The following is a 25,819-nucleotide window of genomic DNA, read 5'->3' as shown; positions in this document are numbered from 1 at the left end:
ACTTATTTATTTATATAATAATTTGATCCGTTATCACATAACTTTAACACAGTCATTAAAATGTGGCGGACACATCAAGGGTTTTTAGATCCAAGAAACTAAACAACTTCGATCGTCAAAAGCAAAATGGGTGCGTTGTACTTAAACCAGTTGGTTTGGCCTTTGACCGTAATAATGGAGGTAAGAATTTCTACCTACTGATTTGTGCAACTCACTTTGCTTTTTATTGCTAATCAAAATTTAACCGTAAACGTAACGCAACTGAAACCACCCTGTCATTCAACTAGACCTTAGTCACCTTAGTATGAAAACAGACGGTCTGCATTTCAGCCACTGACGATACGACGGCATCAACCGCTAGTCTGTCGAGGGAGGAACACAGGTGTAGTGGGTGCAAGCCCCACATAACCCCTCCGTTTCCACTGACGGAGGGGTATGCGTCAGGCATTTCCTGTGTATAAAAAAAGGTAGGTATTTCTTAATCCGTGGTCTGTGCTTAATCCTAAAGCTTAGATAACGGGAATGCAGATGTGTGCGAAAGTCAATTTTGTATCACAGTAGTGTTGGGCTACCGAGCCCCTGGACCCTGGATCAAACCAGCAAACGAGTGCTTTGGTGGATACATTAAAAAGCTTTCAGATAATAATAAAAAGACCAATTTTTTCTAACGCACTTGAACACGTTGCGTCACATATAGGTAGGTACGAACATGACAGAAAATATCACTCTGTAACTCGTGTGCCTGTATGTACAACTAAAACTTAAATTCTAGATTTGTCATGTTCTACGTACCTACGTTTACTCGTAATTTGTAAAAGTATTTTTTTCCTATAACAATTTGCGAAAACTGTCTTGGTGATACTTAGTGCAAAGACAGGTACTTATACAAATTACAATTTGAGCCGATATTTTTATAGTAGGTCCTACTTATTAGGTACCTATGTAGAATGATCTCTATCCTAACAAATAAATACTCCAATTACAATTTTTTTACAATTTAATGACGCCTTGAATCAGATCGTCATACAGTTTCTGAGTCAAAGGTACATAGGATCCCGTTTTCTGGTCTAAAAAGAACATTGGATCTTTATGGGCGTTCACATTAAATCCTTGTTCCACTAGCTCTTTTTTCTTCAGCTTAAATGTGGCAGTAATGGGAGTTTCAAGGAGCAGTCTTATAAATAAGGGCCTGGCATATGCTGCTAGGGAGGTTTTAAGGCCTTTCGCCAAAGCTTCAAGGTCCAATTTTCTTTCAGGGTCCATTATAGCTGCCATTCCAGCTTTGCCTTCAGTGTTGGGTATCTGAAAATTAATATTTAATTAGCTTTTAGTGTATAGTATAGCAGTTGATAGTGTTGGCTAAGCAACGTTGATCCAAGTTTTTAATTGGGTGGGTAGCCGAATTTCGTTATTGTCACAAAGATCTAATGAAATCTATAACATAAAAATCGGAGATCCGACTTTTAGTCAAGTCGTATTGGCGCGGTGTGAAAAGATTTTTGGAGCCCCTACATTTACCCTGAAAAACCCTCAAACGAACCTTAGCAATGAGGGTTAGGATGTTAATAGTGAACTTTTAGAAGACCTTAGCAACGAGGGTTAGGATGTTAATAGTGAACTTATAGAAGACCTTAGCAACGAGGGTCAGGATGTTAATAGTGAACTTTTAGAAAACCTTAGCAACGAGGGTTACGATGCTTAATAGTGAACTTTTAGAAGACCATAGCAACGAGGGTTAGGATGTTAATAGTGAACTTATAGAAGACCTTAGCAACGAGGGTCAGGACGTTAATAGTGAACTTTTAGAAGACCTTAGCAACGAGGGTTACGATGCTTAATAGTGAACTTTTAGAAGACCTTAGCAACGAGGGTTAGGATGTTAATAGTGAACTTATAGAAGACCTTAGCAACGAGGGTCAGGATGTTAATAGTGAACTTTTAGAAAACCTTAGCAACGAGGGTTACGATGCTTAATAGTGAACTTTTAGAAGACCATAGCAACGAGGGTTAGGATGTTAATAGTGAACTTATAGAAGACCTTAGCAACGAGGGTCAGGACGTTAATAGTGAACTTTTAGAAGACCTTAGCAACGAGGGTTACGATGCTTAATAGTGAACTTTTAGAAGACCTTAGCAACGAGGGTTAGTATGTTAATAGTGAACTTATAGAAGACCTTAGCAACGAGGGTCAGGATGTTAATAGTGAACTTTTAGAAGACCTTAGCAACGAGGGTTACGATGCTTAATAGTGAACTTTTAGAAGACCTTAGCAACGAGGGTTAGGATGTTAATAGTGAACTTATAGAAGACCTTAGCAACGAGGGTCAGGATGTTAATAGTGAACTTTTAGAAGACCTTAGCAACGAGGGTTACGATGCTTAATAGTGAACTTTTAGAAGACCTTAGCAACGAGGGTTAGGATGTTAATAGTGAACCTACGACTATTGAACTCTTTTTAATAATAATTGGGTACCGTTTTGAACTCTTTTTCAATAAAAATTGGGTACAAAACAAAGTTCCTGTCTTTAAAAAAAGTTCTTAGTAGATTAGTTGATGATAAACTCGTAAACGAATAGGTAGTTTGTATTAAATTTGTACAAATAGGTAGGTATTGCTACTTACAGCAACACCGTAAACAATTGTGTCTTTAAGTCCAGCCAAATTGCTGATCACCCCTTCAACCTCTGCAGTAGATACGTTTTCACCACGCCATCTGCAGATCAAATCGAAAAATTATAACGTAGGTAGGTAATACACCATCATACCATACAGAAACTTAGCGAAAAAAAAGTGATAAGTAGGTTATTGAATAAATAAATTCCTTAGATTCATTTAAATCTCTGCGGTCATTATGTTTCTTTACTCGAAATCTATCAAGGTCGTCTAGTTATTCAAATACTAACTCGACAAACTCATAATAATATGGTTCTTGCAATTCACAAACTTTACGTGTGGTTACGTCGCATACAAGCGCATTGCGTAAGAGTCTGTGTGTGCGGACCACTCAGTCGCGAACAAGAGCTCGCAAACGAACACACTTTAAATAAGTCCCGCAAATTGCTATTGTGCTGGAACCATGTCTCATTAACATCGAAATGACGTCCTTTTGACGTCAGCCGAAATAAAAATATAAGTACCATCAGCTCGAAACTTCAGTCTAGTGCTGACCTCACTAAAATGGCGGCCACGCGCATTAGCAATTTGCGGGACTTATACTTTACCGAAGCATGAGACACGGGCACTCGTGAATTGCAAGAAATAGATACTAAGCGTACCTACAGAGCATATTTATCTATCCATCACTTACCTAAAAGTATCTCCTGTCCTGTCCCTAAAGTAGAAGTATCCGTAATGATCCATTACAAGGATATCTCCAGTGTTAAAGTAGCAATCACCATGCACTCTCACGTCACGTACCATTTTCTTATCTGAGGCAGTCTTGTCTGCGTAGCCAGCAAATGTTAGAATAGCCTTTTTGGGGTCAATCTTACCCAGAAGGAGACCTGAAAATGTTGTAAAAAATTTACTGTTAATCAAGAGAAGGAGTTCAGGTGCGAAAATAAAGTCTGTAAGCTCGCCCAAAACATTTAAAACTTTACATCGTACAATGGATTTTAATATGCATACCTTTCATCACCATTTAGACCATTTCATGAGAAAAGTTTACACGTATAGAATATACTAAGTATTCGTAACTGTAATCAAAACTGTCTAGTGCACTTAGTGCATACTTTTTACTCTAGATATTCGTAGGTATACAATAGGTAGGTACACTGCTGGGAAGATAGCTTAGCTAATATATAATACCTAAACTTATGCAAGCAGGGTTATTTAAATTCTCTCTTACCTGGTTCATAAGGACCGCACCACATGCATCTTCCATTTTCATCCCGATAAATTTCACCAGTTATTTCGTTGCATCTTTAAAAAAAGAAAAAAATACTTATACTTATTATCAGTTGGATTCAATTATGAAAATTAGTCTATTGTTTCGTGTTGGCACTTACTTGACTAAACATAGAGGGTATATAGAAGCCACTAGACGGCTAAGAAAACCGATGGCGCCAACTTTGTTATCCAAGTTTACTAAAAAAAAACACACATAAGTATAATTCAAGACAATCACAACCCGTGCTACTTAAATACGAAAGTGGGTTTGTTTATTAGTAAGTCCTACAATCACGCCAAAGAGGAGCAACGGATCGACGTGATTTTTTGCATGGGTATATTAATTAAACCGGGAGAATAACATATAGCACTTTGTCGGTTTCAAGACGTGTTTGACAAAGTATTGGCAGGGGTCGGTGCCACGACCTCGCCTCAGTTTCTTATTAACTCCGCCTCTACATTGCAGTAAGCGATGGGCCTAAGTAACTAGACAAAAATCAATAATAGTGATACAAGAAAATATTATAGTGATATAGAAATTACATTATAAGTGCAAGTTTATTATAAGTAGCCAATTACTGGCGGCTACAACATTCGGATAAGTCGTGCGAAGGAACTTAGAATCAATTTATGTAAGAAACACAAGTTGTTACTATTTAACTTTTAAATAAGTTAAATAGTAACAACTTGTGTTTCTTACATAAATTATATATTATAGTATATATTTTTACTCAAGTAAACTTTTACAAGTGCTTTGAATCGTCAAGTTCGGAACCACGCACTGGTTCGGAATGCAGTTCCTACCGAGATAATAATTATTATTGGCTTAATTATCGGCTTACTTACCCAAGTTACTATTTCCCTCAGTGGCTCCATAGAATTCCAAAACTCTCTTTACATTGAATCGCTCTACGAATTCCTCCCAAATCTGAGGCCTCAAACCATTACCAATAATGATCCTCACTTTATGCGCCTTGTCGTATGGGCCGGGAGGAACTGCTAGTAAGTAACGACAGATTTCGCCTATGTATTGCGTTGCCTGGTAAAGAAAAGTTATTAAAAAGAGTAGAATTTTAGAAAACGACTGAAACAGTCATTAGTCAGTCAGTCAGCTTTTTCTTTTATACTCTCTCATTTATTTTACTACCAATTTTGATGCTATTTTTGTTCGGTTAGCCATCGCATACGCGTACTTCATACTTTGATGGTAGGTAACCATCAAAGTACGAAGTACTTAAAAGAAGAGTTGTAGCCCGCACCTTATAATAAAACACTTACGAGATATGAATACCTAATTACCTACTAAAACATATCCTGCAATAAATAATTTTAGGAAAGCCGACGTAGATAAGTAATATTATCATCGGCCTAGTGACAGTTTGTTATCAAGGTTAAGCCGGGTATTATTGTGGTTTATATATATATTTTTAACTTATTAATAACTTATATCTGTTTGTATTTACCAAAATATCACTTGCACAGATTACCTGAATGAATAAGTGCATTTATCATGATTTATTAGGCTTATCTATCATAACGTATGTAGGTAATGTCTAATCATATAAACTAACTTTCCATTTGACACGTTTCCCTGAACGGTTCTGGATAGGTATAAATAATAGATTGACATGGTTAGTCGGGGTATGAGGCGGGGACATGCTCCGCACACCCGCACTCGTCCGCAATGGGTTAGCGCGGGGGCTGTGCGGGTGCGCGGAGGGTTCCCTCCCAGATTCCCATCTCGACTTGTCGTATAGTTTACTGAGGAGCTGGTGAACAAAACTGGGTAGGTAATTAATTGCAGGAAATTATATTTTGCACGAGGAAGGAGCACAAACAACGAAAACTGCTAAAACTGTACTGTAATTATTATATCGTTTTGATCGAAATCATGAACCATGAATTAATTTAGTACAGTTTTAGGCCATTTTGCATGGAAATGTTCAGATTTGTATTCAGTGGGCCAAAAACGTCCGAGTTAAAGATTTTATTCATTGCACCGTTTTGTCGCCAGGTCCTCAATTATTATTATTTATCACGCCGAAATGTGCAGAACGTAACATTATCGGAATGTTTATCAAATTGTCGTGAAATTTGTCCGAAACGAAATGGGAAGACATTATTTTAAGGAGTTTGGTGCTTGTAATGCTGTTCTAACCCATCCGGCCATCCCTTATCTAAGGAGGCTAGAAAACGATACAATATAGCCATATAGGTATTTAAGGCGTATAAGTTTTTTGATAGAGGCATGTTCAGATAAGAATAAACCCTAAATACAAATTAAAGAATAGAAAAGGGATAATTACCGTACATCCGTGCTTTGCCACATCGCTCCAATAATTGCTTGCAGAAAATTTCTTTCTCAGTACCACAGTGAGGCCTAGGATTAGACACTGTCCTGCACCTAAGACACCACCGGCTGTATGATGAAGTGGCAGGGGATCGTATAACACGTCTGAGGACGTAAGTCGACCTGATGTGTGTACTCCAAGGGGTATAAGAAGGTACCTGTGATGTAATGGACTTTGTTAGAGAAATAGCTGCATCAGTAGGTACAGTTACACCAGACGGACGATGCGATAAGGGACTATACAACCTTATTCCTTCTTCACCTTTCTAGCACATAATAACCAGAAGCCGTGTGTTATTGCAAATCAAGTCAAAGGAAACATATTTGCAAAACGTTTCTCATACCATACGCTAAAATGTGGAACGTCCTTCTGGCGTCCATGGTTCCTGAGTGCTACGTATAACTGGAAAATCTTCAAGACAAGATTCGCTCTAACCTAGACTGTAGCATAGCTTTGTTTAGATTTGTACCAGTGAGGAGAGGTTGTAAAGGAGGAAGAATCTAGGTACAAGAAAGATCTAGAAGTTTAAATTTTTGTCAGAGATAATCTATATATATGTACAAAAGCTGTGGTAGCCTAGTGGTTAGGACGTCCGCCTTCAAACGGAGGTCGGAGGTTCGATCCCGGGCACGCACCTCTAACTTTTCGGATTTATGTGCGTTTTTAAGTAATTAAAATATCACTTGCTTTAACGGTGAAGGAAAACATCATGAGGAAACCTGCATGCCTGAGAGTTCTCCATAATCGTCTCAAAGGTGTGTGAAGTCTGCCAATCCGCACTTGGCCAGCGTGGTAGACTATGGCCAAAACCCTTCTCAGTCTGAGAGGAGACCTGTGCTCTGTAGTGAGCCGGCGATCGGTTGATCATGATGATAATGATGTACAAAAGAAAAAAACTGACTGATTGACTGACTCATCTATCAACGCAGATCTCAAACCACTCGAAGGATCGGTCTGAAATTTGGCATGCAGATAGCTATTATGACGTAGACATCCGTTAAGAAAGGTTTTTTAAAAATTCTGTCTCTAGAAGGGTAAAACAGGGGTTTGAAATTTTTGTGGTCCACGCGGATGAAGTCGCGGGCATAAGCTTGTCAACTTATAAAATAACTAAATACTGGAGTCATACCTTATGTTAGTAATGATAGCTGCCTTAGGAAACCCAGTGGTTCCACTAGTATAAATGTACAGCAAGGTATCCCTCGTACCAGCAGGTTCGACGTCAGCGAATCTTTCGCTGGACATTTCATCAAGTTCTGTCGCCAGAGGAATCGTGTCTTGCAGAATTGGAGCTAACTCTCTCTCGGGCGAGTTGAATTGGAACAGCGGAATATCTGGTATCTCATTTTGGATTGACTTTATGACTGGAAAAATAACTTTGTACATAAAAACATCTAGGTACAATTATTATTACTGATGTTCGGGAATATTATAATGGTTTAATTTAGTACCTACCTACCTATTAAGTATAAGGGAATTTTGGTAAATATTGCTAAGTAATCAATGCTGTGCCAATGCGTTCGCGTTCACGTTCACGTAATTTTACTATTATCTAATTTTAAAATTTAGATTGGATTTTATCTAAAAATGCATACAGACACACTAATATTATAAATGCATGTGTGCCTGCTAGTCTATCTATCCATCCATCTGTCATACAATATTTATGTCTGCGTGTTTAGCATTCTTACCGTCTGTCATCTCATCTCCAAACACCACCGCCTTGCAACCAGCTATCCTCAAGCAATGTATCAACTGAGGACCACGCAAGTACGTGCTCACGAGCGCAGTGGTCACCCGTAACTTGGCCAATCCAAGCCAAATGAAGACATACTCTGGTTGGGTTTCCATAAATAAAGCAATAACTTCACCGGTTTTAAAGCCTTGTCGTTTGAAATATCGCGCTATGCGATTGCTGAATTCATCACCCTGTAAAGTTAAAACAGATTAGCGAATAAGTACCTCCTACCCTGCTCTCTCAAAAATACAAAAAACAAAATGTATAGGCAGGTACAGTACGCGGCAGAAAGTAATGTACATAGGTACATCGGCCTTTAGTTTAGAATGACATTTCGGCTTGGTAGAGCGTTGTCTCTGTCACTCACACATATATGACGTTTTGTCGGTCTCAACGACAGAGACAAGGACAAGAGTCTACAATTAATCTGCTATCTCCTTCTAAAGGTACATTACTTTCTGCCGTGTACTTGTAGTAGGTTACCCACCTCACGGAATGTCAAAGCTCTGTCTCCCATAACAAATGCCTTCTTATTAGGCGCTTTTTTCCAAACTTTTTCCCATCTGCTGACGACTGTAGTTCCTGTCTTATCCCACAACGATATTGTAAACATTGTGATTAAAAGGACGCGCAGGCCGCTGTAGACAAATAGTTTTCTATAGTATAGATCCTACTTACTTCGTAGGTATAACTAAAGGTTGCCTGGAAGAGATCGCTTTAGCGATAAGGCCGCCTTTGCATGCTACATCTATTAGAATAAGATCCTGTATTGTGTTTTTTCAATGTTTACTTTGTGTTGTGTGCAATAAAGTGTAAAAAAAAAAAAAAAAAAAGTGAGTATATTTTATAAAATTTGAGATATTTCAATAGGGGAGAAACTAGCAGGCATGCAGGCATGGTACCACCGCCAATCATGTCCACCTATCTAATATCTACTCTCTCACATCAGTCACATCAAATGCTTTGCACAATTATATTGCCACAATTTTTTTTTTGAAAATTTTACAATAATATGTAATACTTAACTAACTTACAATAACTTAAATCTACCTAGTACCTATGCTCTAAAATTAATATTTATAAACTTTATCTACTTATCTAGGTAAGAATTTTGTCGGATAATTTCAATTTTATCCACTATCGAAACATCTCTGATCTCAGATAGTCGTTTTATTTTTATTTTTGGCTAGTCAATTGGAAACGGTTTTGGACTTTGTGCCGCGACTGATCCCACAGTTCATAAAGGTGTTGTAAAGAAATTGTCAATTTTTCCATCGCGTTACCGGATGTCGATGATTACTCTATTGAGCGAGGTGTCCGATTGGACCTTGGCCTTTTACGACCGTTTGCTGATTGAGAAGGGGATCCGGAGCCATTGTAGTGCAAATCATGTACTTACAGGGACGAAAAAATGTATTCGACACCGAAACCTTAAAGCATATCGCAGTTCTACTTAAACACTACGTACGTTTGTACGTTTTAATCTTACTTAGGTATCGTACAGACAGACTAAGCCGTTGGCTTCAGTCTCACTGATAAGACATGACGAATCGATGATATAGCTAAGGTGGAGCACCTTTCCTAAAAGATTCCTATTTTCAGTTAATTACTTACATACTATTATTTAACTATTTTTGTCATGCAGAACATGCAGAATATACCTACTGCACGCCAACTTTTATAACACCTTAAGATTCTAACCCTCTAACAAATAAACCTGGAATAGCGGTGGAATGGTTATACTCTGTTTTGTCTTTCTCTGTCATCAGTAATTTGACATTTGAAGGAAAAAGACAAAACAGAGTATAACTATTCCACCGCTATTCCAGGTTTATTTGTTAGAGGGCTAGACATTAAGACGGTAAAAGACGTAGGTAAAGACTCCTCCTGTCGGTTCTAAAAAAATCAGATTTTACTGAGAACAACTGCAAGAAAATCAGCGATTATTCTTTTTAAACGAAGATACCTAGTTTGAAGGAAATTTGAAGGTGCCTACTGCCTATAGAGGAAAGTAAATTTGAAACGCACATTTGGGTAACATTTTGTTTCCTCACATTTGCGTAGAAAACCACATAAATAGCAATAAATACCGGATGTATCATAATGCTAGAGTACAACGGACCATAAGAGGCGTACAAAATGACTGTAATTGAATGATTGCACCTTATGTTATGTATCATCAGCTGACTGTATGTAAACTTCGAGATTCTTTTATATTTCTGTAAATTATTATTATTATAATCTACTATTGATGTAATAGGTAGGTACTAGATAAAAGTGAAATTTACAATGAAGAATTGTCGATTTTTTTCTGTTAATAGTTAGATTAGGTAGAACATAAAAATAAATAATGAAAAATTATAATAAACTATGGTGAACTCTCGCTTTTGTTCAGTTAAGCTACTAAAGCAGAGTATAATATTAATATTGAAATGATTCTTTAGCTTCATGGCGAATAACATCTCTCATCGTCATTTGCAATAATGACCTATCCACCATAACTATTATTTATCATGGAAAAGACATTACCTACGCATTTCCTTAGAAATTCAGAAGATACTTACTTGACTAAGTCACATAAGAAGTCGGTTAAAAATAAGGACATGACCGGAACAATAATGAGTATTGTTCAGGATCGCTCTTGAAAAATAATTACGAGTTAAGTAATTTTAGTCGAACGCAAAATGTAGTTACATTCGTGGACTTTGTTTGAAATTTGAATGCGTTCGTCCACCTTGTGTATAGAATATAAACTACCTAAGTAGGTACTTTTGGCATCGCATGATCAATAGTACCTACAAGTGCTGCAAAAACTTAGCCAAATCGCAAACCGAACCTACAAGTCAAAGAAACTGAGAAACAATTCCGGAATACGGATTGATAAAACGGAGAAGCCAGAAGATATACCTAGCTACTATAGCTTTAGGTCGAAATAAGACGCTCCAAATCGCTGGCGATCTTTAAAAACCGTGTTAAGAAACACTATCTGTCACTGTAGATTTTCTGCGATAAGAATATGTACAGTTAGCTATGTATTATTGTTTAATTACATTACATTGATTTTATATATTATTTATATATATGTATATATTATATTATATTATACTATATAACATTATATTGTATAGTATGTACCTATTAGAGTGTATGTTTATGTATGCCTATATATCTATTTATATATATATATATATATATATATATATAATAACTACATTGCGACTCCCCGTCTTACAGTTCTATAAGTTCTTAAGTATGGGTTGCCTGGAAGAGATCACTTTAGTGATAAGGTCGCCCTTTGTTTTTTAAGTGTATCCTGTATTCTTACTCTCTGTAATTTTAGTAACAATAAAGTTGTTTTAAATTAAATTAAATTAATTAAACTAGCTACCTATATTGTGGGAACTCGAAGGTGGAAAGTAGACCAGACAAAAATGATCATGGAGCAGAACAAACTACGTACGAGATCATATTGACAGAAACATAATTACTTTGCTTGAGAAAACGGTGCCCAATTTGCGGTAGAATGACAGCTGCGATGTCACGACACGATCACAATCACTGCAGATTGGTTGACGCTCGCTCACTATTGTCTACAATCCATTGTTGCAACAAGAATACCATAAATTCAGCCAATCACACAAATTGCGATTGTAATATGGATTGATGCAGGTTTTACGAAATCGACCTACAGGAATAACCGCACTGGAAGGCAAACACACACTTTAAATCCAGTAGCCATATAGGTAATTTGGCGCTGCCATTTCTGTCAATGTGTGAAACTGTGAACCATGTACCTACCTCTATAATGAATTTACAGGCACGCCGCTTAACCCCATTCGTAGCTTTCGCACGCACTTGTTTCGTCGTTACTTAACAACTACGTCATAAGTATAAGGTAAAAGAAGGTCATAACTTGCGCTTAGCTTATACCGACATAGCTTACCAATGCTACCTACTTAATTATAAAATATTATACTTACGTCATGTCCCTCCAGAACGTTTTCTTCCAAATGTATATCCATTGATATCTTTCTCCGGTCATTAAATAAACGCTTAATATAATGATCAAGGTTATTAAAACTGGAAAATATCGAAGGATCCATATCAGGAGGATGCATACACCGGCAATGGATGTTAGAATAACACCCTGTTGCCGCTCTGCCTCTTCAAAGCGAACTTCTGGCTTTTCTGCCATTGTGGTGATTTCACTTGGCTGCCATTGAGAAGATCTGTAAGGATAAATTTACATAGGTACTTAGACGTGAGTATTTTTTAAATTATTATCTGACATACAAAATGTGACCCTATCCTAATTTTGTGATTTAAGGTACCTACTTAAGTAAGGTACTATGTACCTACAGTACGCGTTAGAAAATATTGTAGGTAGGTACATCGACCTTTAGAAAGAGATTCGTAAAGCGTTGTCTCTGTCGTTGAGACCGACGAAACGGAAGATAGTTATGACTTTATGAGTCGACAACGCTCTACAAAGCCGAAATCTCATTCTAAAGGTCGATGTACAATATTTCTTGCCGGCTACTGTACTTCAACCTATCTACTATAGATACTATACCGTGCTATACATACATAGGTATGGAATAAGCACACCCCAGACCCACCTACCTAATTAATATAATATTATTTTATCCCGATGTAAACATCGTTTACATCGGGATAAAATAAAGAGTTTCTTACAAGGGCTTAAGGAGGTACCTACTTACATAGAGGTCACTGGAGTTTCTATTGAAATATAATCACATTATAATACGCGACGTTGTGGTTTAGAAGTTATATTTTATAACCACAAACTATACTTACTGTCACAGAGTGGTGATAGCCTAGTAGTTAAGACGTCGAGCTTTAATGCGAGGGGGTCGGGGACTCGATTCCGGGCACGCACCTCTAACTTTTCGGGTTAAACTAGGTAGTCGAACTATGTATTATATACTTGGACGATCTATCGTCCAAGATTATATATAACGAAATATTGATTTTTTACCTTAGAATCTAAATTTTAATTTTATTTTATATTTGACCTCTTTAATAATATGGGTACAATTTGCCTGAAATAAATAACATTATTATTATTATTATGTGCATTATCAATTAAACATCACTTGCTTTAAATAACGGTGAAGAAAAACATCGTGAGGAAACCTGCATGTCTGAGAGTAGTGAGTAGGTACCTATACAAGGTCTCATATTCAGGTGACTATCCACAGAAGAATATTATAATAAGTAAATAGGACCTACTACTAATAGCACAAAATATACATAATATAATCTAATAGGTAGGTTTTCAGTTTTTGATTTTCCTCCTGCCCCAAGCGTACCTACGCGATTGTACTATTGACCCAATTCATTCACGACAGACTTGAGATGTAGGTGTATACTACTTAGCTCATTTTACATTTAAATATTAAAAAATATCAATCTTTAAGGACGCACTAAAACTTAAGCTGTGAATAAGTTTCATTATAATATACCCGATTAACCCAATTTGCCACAGATTGCCATTGATATTTAGTTAAATACTTAACAAAGATACTTACATTTTGTGTTAAACTCGCTTAAAAATAACTTAATAAAAACAGTTTGTAAGTGCAAAATCGTTTATGTTAGTAAACACAGTCTGTTATTGATACAACTAGTAATGTGGACACTTTAGCCACTACTGGCCGTCCCATCTAAAGTTCATTCATACAGTAGTGATGTAAAAAGTTACTTTATCGATTATTGCATAGGCGCAAATAATAAGCCCGACACAAAACATATTGTGACGTCACATTTTGGTAAAGTGACTTCGTGTGGGGCCGTGGAATATGACAACTGTGTTTAGTGTTCCTATTGTTATTATTTTTTAACTAGCTGATGCCCGCGACTTCGTTTGCGTGGATAAAGGTTTTTAAAACTCCCGTGGGAATTATTTGATTTTCCGGAATAAAAAGTAGCCCATGTGTTAATCCAGGATATATCTAACTCCATTCCAAATTTCAGCCAAATCCGTGCAGTAATATTAGTGTGAAAGGGTAACAAACATACACACAAACGTCACACACAATACGTGGTAGCAAATATTATATATCATCCTTTAGAAAAAGATAGCGGTTTCGTAGAGCGTTGTCTCTGTCGTTGAGACCGACAAAACGTCACATAGGTGTGAGTGACAGCGACAACGCTCTACAAAGCCGCAATTTCATTGTAAAGGTCAATATATTATACCATGCCGGCTATTGTACAAACATTTCGCCTTTATAATACTATCTATTTACTTACTGGTATTTTTATCACTGATTTTCTTAAAGTAAGTTTTGCTATATTACAAACGAATACCTACTCAATAAAAAATATTATACTTTAAAAATTAAATAAAAGAAAATTCAGTTTTTTATTGAGCTGCCATAGGTATTGTAAGAAACTATAATTACGGTAAAATAGATTAAAATGAAGTATTATAAATATTCTGAGACAACACTATTTACGGCAGTCGCTATGAAACATATTGCTATCTTTTGATATTAGATAATACCTAGCTACACGTTATCAGACAAATACCTACACCTACCTACCTAAGGCCAACTAAATTAAAAATAGATTAAGGTATGTTTTGATGAAAAATTACATAACAATCTTATGGAGACATAAAGTATTCGCGAAAGTATCCGTTCAACCATGATTGCGCGTATATTAATCCGCACGTTTTAAAAGCAATATATCTTGCTATCTCAGCAGTGAAGGAAAACATCGTGAGGAAACCTGCATGCCTGAGATATCTACTGGATGGTTTGTGAAGTCTGCTAATCCACACATCCGCCGCACCGTTCACATAGGTACTCGTACATAATTAAAACCATTCATGGTATAGGAAAGTAAAACAACACTTAATTAATTTATTGATATTAATATTGATACCTATTATTATATTTATTTGACAATCATAATATTGTGCTCAAATTGTACACGCACGGGGTGATTAGGTACGTAAAACGTTGCAGTAGCGACAGCAGTAGCAATGCGACAGTTCATTTGCTGTCTCTCTTCTTCTTCTTATTTTGCTTTGTGGCTATTGCTGTCTCTCTCTAGTCGCTGTTACGTGTGACGTTTGACAGCACGTACTACATTACATACGTAATCACCCGCGCCGGTGCGACTGAATCGAGTGGTGAAGTGCCTATTGGCGACCTCGACAAAGGTCGGTTCACCTGGCGTACGAGAAAAATTAAAGGTTACATTAGGTTAGTGACATCGTAATCCACTCTTGACCTTCGTGCTCGCTACAATACTTTAAATTACCTAGATAATATAGATTACTAGCTGATGCCTGCGACTTCGTCCGCGTGGATTTACATTTTTCAAAATCCCGTAGAAACTCTTTGATTTTCCGGGAGAAATAGTAGCCTATGTGTTATTCCAGGGTACAATCTATCACCATTCTAAATTTCATCCAAATCCGTTCAGCCGTTTTTGCGTGATTGAGTAACAAACATCCAAACATCCACACTTTCACATTTACAATATTAGTAGGTTTAGGATTAGGTTTATGGTGTTTACATTACGGTTATTGACCTCTACTAATACAAATACGCTGAACCTATGAGAGTCGACCTGTTTTTGAAGCCACTTGATCATCACCCTTGTGCTGATATAGCAGCAGTCAGCGTCATGACTTGTGAGTGTACTTAAAACTAAATGTTAGTGATGAGACATCTGTCAACATAGTATCAACACAGTATCTACACAAAAACCATTGGATAAAAAGTATCAATGTTAATTTCCGGTACGCTCGGTGGGGCGCTTCGAATCGGCACAAAAATAACTATCATTTTGTATGGACACCTATTCCAGCACGCTTGTTTATGACCATTTCAGTGATTATGGCTTACAGTTACAGTACTAAAAGAAGACTAGTTAATTATAAACGTTATAATTCCCACAAATTGCTATTGTGCTGGAATCATGTCTCATTAATATCGAAATGACGTCATTTTGACGTCAGCCGAAATAAAAATATATCATCAGCTCGAAACTTCAGTCTAGTTCTGACGTCACTAAGATGGCGGCCACGCGCATTAGCAATTTGCGGGACTTAAGTATACCATAAAAAATGGCTGTGGAATATAAAATTCAAAACAGGTTTGCAATCGCTCATTAAATTAAATTAATTCATGCTGACATAACAATGATAGCGAATAAAACAGGAAAACCGGGTACCAATTTAACGGCGGCCGCCGCGGCAGGTCGAAAGAAACAAACTCTCTGTAGAATAGTCTAATGGCCAAACATTGATAAAGAATAACCATAAATCGCTGATGCCGAAACACACAAATCTATATATATAAAAGGAAAAGGTGACTGACTGACTGACTGATCTATCAACGCACAGCTTAAACTACTGGACGGATCGGGCTGAAATTTGGCATGCAGATAGCTATTATGAGGTAGGCATTAAGCTAAGAAAGGATTTTTGAAAATTCAACTTTTTTAAACTTGTTTAGTCCACGCGGACGAAGTCGCGAGCATAAGCTAGTATCTTATAAAAAAGTTAGCTGATGACGAAACCACGACGTTCACATTTTATAGTATAATGTATTATAGCAACAAAAGATGCATTATAATATTGTTAAATAATAGTAAGTACCTAAGGTGGTGGGATGGTGTGATTAGAACGCTAGCGAAAACTTTAGCGCTACCTAAACACAATCGCGCTACTAATAAGTAGGTAATAACCATTTGCCTTACTTGTTGATATAGCGTGCAAAACTCGAGGTCTGCACCCCACCTACGATGCAGCATTGACCCCGCGGCACCTATCTACGCAATGTTTGTCAGTTCGCCTCTAGCGTCAGACGGATGTTTCATTTAAAAATTCAGGATGTTTTACTGTTTTCGCGTTTTTGGGGTATCTTATCAGTAATCATCAGTACTACCACCTGTCTCAGTTTTTGCTAGCATTCTAAGAGCACTCTGTATAACAGCACAGGCTTGAAATATAGTAGTAGTATTTTGTTAAACTGTGATAACAGTATGGTGCAGTAACATAAAACCTAAAAAATATTCTGTTATCGAATTATCACCGGTACATCACTCATCCTAGCTTATCGGCCACGCTCTCTGCCGGTTATTTAACGGCGCCTGAGCATGAACTCACAAAATACCAAGCTAATTTACACTTTACCTATCATAACACAAAGTATATTTTATCTTGAAGGTTTCTATAGGTTTCACATCTTAACTGTAGTAATGTATTTTGTGATCTTAACATGTCTGTTTTCGTGCATTGCAATTGGACATTATAGCAATAAGTAACAGAGTTTATTTTACATAGTTAATTATTAGATTAGCGAGATCCAGTGACACTAGTACTAAAGAGGTACGATAGGTCGAGATAGCAATCCGGGTATGAGGGGGGGGGGGGGGGGGGGGGACGCCCCGCACACCCACACGTCACCCGTGCTCACCCGCACCTGGTTAATGCGCGGCTTGTGATGACGTGTGCGGGACGTTCCCTCCCCGATTGCCTCCTCGACCTGTCGCGGTATACATACCTACATGAATATTATGCCGTATGACATTACAATAACGTGTAAAGTAAGTAAAGTAAAGTAAAATATGCTTTATTGTACACCAAAACAAAAACAATAGACATATAACAAATACAGCATGTACAATAGGCGGCCTTATCGCTAAAATAGCGATCTCTTCCAGGCAACCTTAGGGTAGAGGATATTATAAAAATTAAAGAAAGCGGAAGGGGTGTACTAATTAAATAAAGTAAATACAACATACACAATATAATATACGTATGTATATATATATATATATATATATATAAATGAAAATACAACAGTAAATAAGAGAGGAATAGACGACAGATAAGTGGAATAAAAGTAAAAATAAATAAACACATCAAATGGAGGATAAATAAAATAGCTTCAATTTTGTTTTAAAAATAGATAGTGATTGAGACTGTTTGATATCCAAGGGGAGAGAATTCCATAGCAGTATAGCGGTAACAGTAAATGATTTAGCATAATAAGAAGAGGAGTGTGTAGGAATTTTCAGGCGTAGATTATTTTGAGAACGAAGAGAAAAAGAGTGTGTATCACATCGGTACTCAAAACGTTCTTTAAGATAAAGAGGAATGGAGGGATTGAACAGTATACAGTAAAGAAGATGAAGAATATGAGTATTCCTGCGAAGACGAATCGGGAGCCACTTGAGCTTACGGCGGTACTCGGAGACATGGTCATACTTTCGCAGCCCAAATACGAACCTTATACAAAGATTTTGAAGCCGCTCAAGTTTGTTCAGTTGGTCCTCAGTTAGGTTAAGATAGCAAGTATCAGCGTAATCGAGGATTGGTAGAAGTAGAGACTGAGCCAGCGCAACCTTAGCAGGAATAGGAAGAACATTACGCAATCTTCGGAGAGAGCCGACTGCACCAAACATCTTTCTGCTCAGCTCACTCATTTGTGTGTAGTTTTAAAAGATAATAATTATCTTATTGGAAATCATCATTGACATCCTTAAAGATTCCTTATAAAATGGTATGATGCCGAACAACGCTGCACGCAGCAGCGTTGCCGCAACAGTGCTGTCACCAGCTGTCACAGTCCTGTCGCGCCACTACTGGTCCCCATACCAAAGAAGTTGGAAGTACTACTACGTAGTACACCTACAAGCTTATATGACATTACATTCCGAGTTAGGCAGCAATGTCGCGGCAGCAATGTAGTGGAACATTGCTGCCTAGCTCGGAATGTAATGTCATATAAGCTTATAGAGATTGTATGGGTACCAATAGTGCCGCGACAAGACTGTGACAGCTGGTGACAGCACTGTTCTGGCAGCGCTGCTGCGTCAGCGTGGTTCGGAATCATACCTTAAATGAGGTAAATAAGCTTTCCATACAAACGTAGTTTGGTTTTCATTTGAATATCACCTAACCAGTCTAACTCAAAAATCTTTGAACCGTTGCAATTTTAAAAATAGAATTTTACGAAGCTTTGGAGCGCGCTTCGAATAAATTCCTAGTTGAGGCCAGGAACAGGCACAACTCACGACAGTACCAGACAGACAGACAGACGGCAGCAACGTAAGCAACGTTAAGGAGGAAGGCTGCAAGAAATTGTAACAGACGTACAACAAGAAGCCGCGTGGTTGTCGTCGCGTTCTTAACCCACACCCAGCAAACAAATCGTATAGTCCGCAAAAATGACTTCTCACGCGCCATTTTAACTCAATGGGTCAAAAGTACGGTTTACCTTTAAAATAAGGACTAAAATCGTACTTTTGACATGAAATTTGTAACAAAAAATTGAAATGGCGCGCGAGGAGTTAAATTTTACGCGTTACACACGTTGAACATTATGTTCACCCCGTACCAATGACTCTATTGGTCTTAAGTTTACCCTGAATCCTGGCCTTAAAACCCTGTGCACTTCACTACATAGGTACCTACCGAAGTTGGTACCATTTTACATTTTTCAACATTGCGTCTTCCTAACTAGCAACGTTTGAATGACGTCCACAGTCAAACCGTTCGTCTCTGGCTGGTAGAAGTAACAAAACACTATAGCAATCACGCTGACAACCGCAAAGATGTAAAATATTGGTCCCAAACCCATCACTGAGACCAGAGGGTTGAAGATAAAGAGGGCAATGAAGGTACATATCCACCCCCACTGAACACACACCATTGTCATGACGCCTTTGACCTGAAATCATTTTGCAGACGTAAAGTCTAATGTCTAGAGTACATTTTCAGCTACAATATAATAACAATTCTGCTTATTATGCTTTAGTCTCACATCTGCAACATCAGCAACGACTTTCAGCTCTCAATTGTAAAGAACTCGCAACTCACGTAATTTTGATTGTCACGGGAATAAAAGTTCAAGCAGTTTCTTTAAAAATCAGTTCATTAAACCCAATTGAAAAATTAATTGTCAGATTTGAAATAAATAACTATACTAAAGCAAAAAGCGAAATAAAAGTGTTTATTAACGGAAATGTTAAGCTCAATAATTTGCTAAGAGTTTTTCAGCGTATTCATGAGTAAAAATCTCTTTATTTAAATTACCTACGCATTTTAGTTATGAAAGTAATAAGTATCCTACCTCAGGCAGAAAGACTTCAGCGATCATCACAAAAGGCACAGTCCCGGCTCCACTGGTGCTAGTTAAACAGAAGGCATAGATAAAAATGCCCGTTAGCCAATGGGGGCCCCAGTGGAATTGTATTTGAGTTCCCAGGGCCACGCAACAAATACCTGAAGCTATTGAAGAGTATATCATCACGGGCTGAAAAATCGAAAGAAACACGATTGCAGTTCGTTGATTAATCAGTTACAATTACAATCTTGTGTCGGTCTCCACATACTACAGTTAGGTACATTTTCTTTATGGAGAAGCACAATAATTTTAATATGACATGCCAGTTCCAAGATATAACTCCGATATATCCGATCAGCTGTATTCCCGGGCACAACATCCACTCGATAGAAGATCGACCCATAACTAATGGTCTACAATATTTAAGTAGCTAGTCATACAATACAACAAGCAACAATTATACGAATGTTGCTAGTGCTACTCCTAATAGCTACAGGTCAGAAGATTCACAAGTTTGTCGTTAGGTGCAAAGGTCATCCTCGTCATACGTATATGGAGATTATCAAAAAAGTCACAGATGATCACAATTATAACAGTTAAATAGCATTTAATGAACTGTTAAGTTGATCAGGATCAGAAAGACAAAATACCCAAAGCATATCGGACCTGACACAGATCATCTTCTAGGCCAAGCTCCTTCCGTGAGAGTACTAGACAATCATACAAAGTAAAAAGCACTCACCCGTCTTCCTGCATAGTCCATCAGATAAGCTGAAGTCAAACCAGCGATGGTGTTTACGAGAGCAAATAAAATACTGGTCAAGTTGGCAGACATGCTTGGTAGTGCCTCTTCGAACAAAGGTTCAGCATAGACCTGCACCACTGGAAGCCCTTGGAAGACGGATATTGAATATATGATAAGAACTATTACTAAGGCTCGACGTGTTGATCGAGATTTTTCTGTAAAAATAAGATTATTCATTTACTTATTCATACTTTTATCATAAAACAAATACAATATTTTCTATATTAGAAACTTAATCTGGAGGAGTATCATTTTATCAGTAAAGTTTAGAGGCAGATACTTACTAAAAAACTCAAGTAACGAAAGTTTTTTTGGAGTTTGATTTTCAGTTTTTAGTTTTTCCTCTTCAGGCGTCTCATCTGGAAAGTTAGATTTATTTTGAAAACATAGGTACCTACCTAATTAATGCGTAAGATCATTGTATACTTGCAATAATTACCTCTTGCGAAAATGTGTCTTTCTATCTGCCTGTCTGCTAGCTTTTCACGGCCCATCCGTTTAATCGATTTTGACATTTGGTACAGAGATAGTTGTTGTTTGACAGCTACAATGTCACGATCGCAATCATCTCTGATTGGTTAATGCTCGCTCACTATTGGCCACAATGCATTGTTGCAACAAGAATCGCACAAATTCAGCCAATCAGAACAATTGAGATTGTAATAATGATTGATGCAGGTTTTAGACAATCGCCCTACCGATGGATTGAAACTTCAAGTATGTTAGGACTAGCGTGAAAGTTTCTTACATAATATTATAGTACCAAAGTAAGCTGTGATAGCCAAGTGGCGTACGTAAAAAATATAAATTTATAATTTCTGTTTGGCATGAAATTTGACACAAAAAGTTAAAATGGCGCGTGAAGAGTTAAATTTTACGCGTACCGATCGAAATGGCAATCGGGGATGGAACGCCCCGTACATCTATAAATATCTGAAAATATTACACTACCTACGTAATCAATTACGTATAAAAATAAATGTGTACCTACTAACGAGATTACCACGTAATTAAATGCCTATTAATTAATCTTTGTTATAAACCTCTTTATCTTGATTTATGAAAAATCTACCTAAGTAGTAAAATACGTAGGTAGTCTTTTATGTAAATATCATAACACTCGGGCAGAGTCAATATCATACCAAGGTTATTTTTAGGGTTCCGTACTCGAGGGGTGCCAGCCAACGGGAACCTATTACTAAGCCTTCGTTTTCCGTCCTGTCTGTCTGTCTGTCAGCGGGCGGCCGGCATGAATAAAATTGTAATAGGTAGAAAGTTGAAATTTTCAGTGCGTATTTTTATTGCCGCTATAACAACAACATAATTAAAATTTCATAATGGCCTCCATGTAAAAAAAATACGTACTCGTAATCTTGCACGATGGTACGTGTACGAGTCCGATTCGCACTTGCTCGAGTTTTTTCCTCCTTTCGTCCGCGTCGATTTTTCCAGATAATTACAGATTAAACGGCAAATCATCATCATCGCTCTGCTACTTTTGAAAAAAGACGTTTTGTGACATATTTTGTTATATGAACAATGTCATATTACTTATTATTATTTGTAATAAAATTAGTGGAATATAAAGATCACCAGTACCTACGTATAAAGAACGTCATCTAAATAATCTGATAACTTGAAATATTTGCCTGCCTTATCCAAGATTCAATTGTTACTAGTTATTATTATCAACACACTATTTTAATCCTACATGTGTCTAATAAAGTAATAAACAGGATGCATTGTAAGTACTTAAATTACTTCCATCATTAGAATTTTTAAAGGGAAGAACAAGAGAAGAACGTTAAATTTTTAATTCAATAGGTAATTAGGTATATTATACCTAAAAACCGGTCTAGTGCGAGTCGGACTCGCGCACCGAGGGTTCCGTACTCGGGTATTTTTTCGCATGATAAATCAAAAACTATTATGCATAATAAAAATAATTAAAAATCTGTTTTAGAATGTTATACAGGTAAAGCCCTTTCATAATAAATTATGATACCAACAACGAACGCCTACGATGCGGCATTGACCTTGCGCCATCTATCTACGCAACGTTCGTTGACCCATAGCGTCAGTCAGATGTTTCATTTGCATTATTTGCGAATTTTAAAAACGCAGGTCTTTAGAAATTATTTTTACGTTTTTTAGGGTAAGCATCTTATATCAGTAATCATCAGTACTATCTGTCTTCGCTTTTGCTAGCGTTCTAATTACACCATGTACTTATAGGTATTGTAGTGTCTATAAAATACTAGGATTTTCCTAAATTTTAGGTTATGAGGCATGGTTCTTATCTTAATAATATTTGTTATTACTTACTGTCCAATTGCGGGTTGAGCGCTTTTCGTATGACGTCCATTTCCTGCAAAACCTCCTTCGAATTCGGTTTTGAGGATCGATAGAAAGCAATTGAATTTGCGGCTTCCTTATCCATTCCTTTTTTCATCAAATACGTTGGCGACTCTCTAACAATCATCAGCGCTAGCACTCCAACAATAGCAAAGAGCAGACACACATAGTTCATCATTTTATAATCCAAATGTCCTCCTAAGACGTAGGACACCATTAGTCCCACACCATAGCTTATAATACCTCCAGAGGTCATGGTGCCTCTAATAGATTCGTGACAGAATTCGCTGACGTACAGTGGTACGATTACGAACAGGCAGCCTCCCAACCCTGATATAAACACAGATAGCAGGATGATAGCTACAGATGGAAAAGTAGAGATCAAGGCCCAGGCGACCTGGAAAAAATATTAAGACAAAATAATATGTAGTTAAGTAAGTAGGTTATGTATCTTCGAAAATAAACCAAATAATTGTAGTTAGGTATCTTACACTCTACAGGCAAAACTATGATAGCGGTTAAAAGACGAAAAAACCGGCCAAGTGCGAGTCTGCCTCGCGCACCGAGGGTTCCCTACTATAGTCGTATATTTTCGCACTTTTGCACGATAAATCAAAACTATTATACATTTTTTTTTGTCTTTTTTAAAAGAATATTAGCCATGTTAATTGACTAATATTCCCCTTTCCTCTCCAACTAAGCGTCAAGCTTGTGCTAGGAGTAGGTACGACAATAGTGCAACGGGCGGGGTTTGAACCGTCGACCTTTCGGTTTTCAGTCCACTCCTCTACCCGTTGAGCTATTGAGGCTTAAACGTAAAAATAGATAAAAATCTGTTTTAGAATGTACAGGTATTTTAGCCCTTTCATATGATACCCCACTTGGTATAGGTATTTGATTTGGTTTAACTTTGAAAAATGAAATTACTAATTATTAAAATTATAATGGAATCAATTTAATTCAAAACTTTTAATGGTAGTTTTTTTGAAGATGAAAGAGAATTTGTAAGAAAGAAAAAGTGTTTAAAATGCGAAGTAGCAATATTAATTATATAATTTAATATACTTAAAATGAAATAAAAAAAGGATACGGAGAAGTAAGTTAATTTTTATGGTTAGTTTCGCAACCAAAATAACAATGACTAACAGTTTTTTGTACAATGAAGCAAATGTTAAATTTCGTCTACGTCTGTTAAATTTTAACGAACGTCTCTTACGAAGACCAATGGTTTGAAACAACCGGCCCTTAGAGTCGTGGCAATCCACTGCCAGATACGCTTAATGTTTAAAAGTTTAAGGGTGTCTGATCCATACCTACTAATATTATAAATGCGAAAGTGTCTATCTGTCTGTCTGCTATAGCTTTTCACGGCCCATCCATTTAACCGATTTTGACGAAATTTTGTAAGTACAGAGATAGCTTGCATACCGGGGAAGGACATATGCCTTTTTATCCCGGAAAATGAAAGAGTTCCCACGGGAATTTTAAAAATCGAAACTCGCGCGGACAAAGTCGCGGGCATCACCTAGTATTATTATAAAGATAGATACTTATTAGGCAATACTTACTACTTGCGGGGTAGCAAATAATATACAACAATATTTTCTCCCCAGTATATCCAAGAGGAATCCAGCTATGGGTGTACTGATCATAGCTGACACGGACGATAAACTACCAAAGAGCGCAACTTCTGTTTCGGTCATGGGTCTGTTTAGAGTGGTGTTCTTGGATGAGAAGAGCTTGATGGTTGATGAGGGCCATGCAAACATGATCCCTATGTTCAAACACAGGTAACATACTGAAACAAAAGAATAAGTAGGTATACAGTTACTAATGATAATATCATGAAATGAAATGATTTATTTACAAAAACTATGTCGGTTTACAATTTTGTGTCGGGAACCCTGAAGTAAGTTTAATAAACCCCGTGTCTCAGGTTTATTCTTCGTGTTTTTTAACTAACTTCAAATAAGAAGAAGTTCTCAGTTTAGCGCGTATAGGTACTAAAAACTATATTCAAATGATGTGACATAAAACTCCATGACTTAGGTAGGTACATAGGTACTGACTTACCAACGATAATTTACTTATCCGCTTTACATAATTATTTGTAAGAATTTTCAGGAAATTAGGTACCTACTTACTAACCAAATTTTGTTTCGTAAGTATGTACCTATAAATAATTATTTTTACAATTAAGTACCTACGTTACCGCTACTTATTTTAAACATAAATTCTTACCTATCAGTGTACAATACGTTTGTCGAATTATAGACATGTTGAAAATTGCTGTAGCAATATTATTATCCAAATATTTAGGTACCTAGGTAGGTACCCACTTATTAAAGTATTTTATTTTGTTACTTAAGTCTCGATTCCGTCATGACACATTTGATACTAATTAAAGTGCCTCTTTCGTTTATCAAATAAAGTGTTTTCTTAATACTGAGCAAACAAAGTTAAGCGTAGATTAGCTAGATTTTATTAGCATTAATAGAACGGATTAACATCTTTGTTATTTATTTTACCATGTTTAAATTTTAATAAAAATATTCAGGAGTCGGGAGAC

The 25,819-nt window shown here is 37.0% G+C and overlaps 1 protein-coding gene and 1 long non-coding RNA gene across 6 annotated transcripts; both read right to left on the bottom strand.

Annotated features, from left to right (window-relative positions):
- Positions 1 to 818: 818 nt before the first annotated feature.
- Positions 819 to 25,650, bottom strand: LOC117984022 (long-chain fatty acid transport protein 1-like). 5 transcript variants are annotated; one of them, XM_069499622.1, is made up of 14 exons: positions 25,492 to 25,650; positions 24,819 to 25,048; positions 23,217 to 23,647; positions 11,958 to 12,206; positions 8,465 to 8,615; positions 7,931 to 8,168; positions 7,369 to 7,603; positions 6,195 to 6,396; positions 4,735 to 4,927; positions 4,008 to 4,086; positions 3,848 to 3,921; positions 3,308 to 3,503; positions 2,623 to 2,713; positions 819 to 1,302 (listed from the first exon to the last, which is right to left on the bottom strand). In XM_069499622.1, exons 1-14 carry the CDS (start codon positions 25,526 to 25,528, stop codon positions 991 to 993), a joined length of 2,718 nt encoding a protein of 905 aa, XP_069355723.1. In that variant the 5' UTR covers positions 25,529 to 25,650; the 3' UTR covers positions 819 to 990. The 5 variants fall into 5 exon arrangements, with proteins under 5 accessions (XP_069355723.1, XP_069355726.1, XP_034826561.1 ...); XM_069499625.1 differs by lacking the exons at positions 23,217 to 23,647; positions 24,819 to 25,048; positions 25,492 to 25,650 and adding exons at positions 12,977 to 13,040; positions 13,530 to 13,645; XM_034970670.2 differs by lacking the exons at positions 23,217 to 23,647; positions 24,819 to 25,048; positions 25,492 to 25,650 and adding an exon at positions 13,530 to 13,684.
- LOC138402570 (uncharacterized) lies at positions 20,992 to 23,183 on the bottom strand. The gene is made up of 3 exons (XR_011236938.1): positions 22,261 to 23,183; positions 21,180 to 21,254; positions 20,992 to 21,050 (listed from the first exon to the last, which is right to left on the bottom strand). It is a non-coding gene; the product is annotated as an uncharacterized lncRNA (long non-coding RNA).
- Positions 25,651 to 25,819: the final 169 nt, after the last annotated feature.

Source organism: Maniola hyperantus, chromosome 7 (assembly GCF_902806685.2).
Source record: "Maniola hyperantus chromosome 7, iAphHyp1.2, whole genome shotgun sequence".
NCBI classification, from domain to species: domain Eukaryota; kingdom Metazoa; phylum Arthropoda; class Insecta; order Lepidoptera; family Nymphalidae; genus Maniola; species Maniola hyperantus.
This window is presented reverse-complemented; position numbering and strand designations above follow the sequence as displayed.

Bases quoted from the DNA above. Each gene is read 5' to 3' on its own strand.
- LOC117984022 (XM_069499622.1), bottom strand. From the start codon at position 25,528: ATGTCTATAATTCGACAAACGTATTGTACACTGATAG. The intron at 8,169-8,464 runs GTGGGTAACCTA...TTAACTTTACAG, and splicing joins GAGCTTTGACATTCCGTGAG to GGTGATGAATTCAGCAATCG. The intron at 6,397-7,368 runs GTATGACTCCAG...ATTACATCACAG, and splicing joins GCTATCATTACTAACATAAG to GTACCTTCTTATACCCCTTG.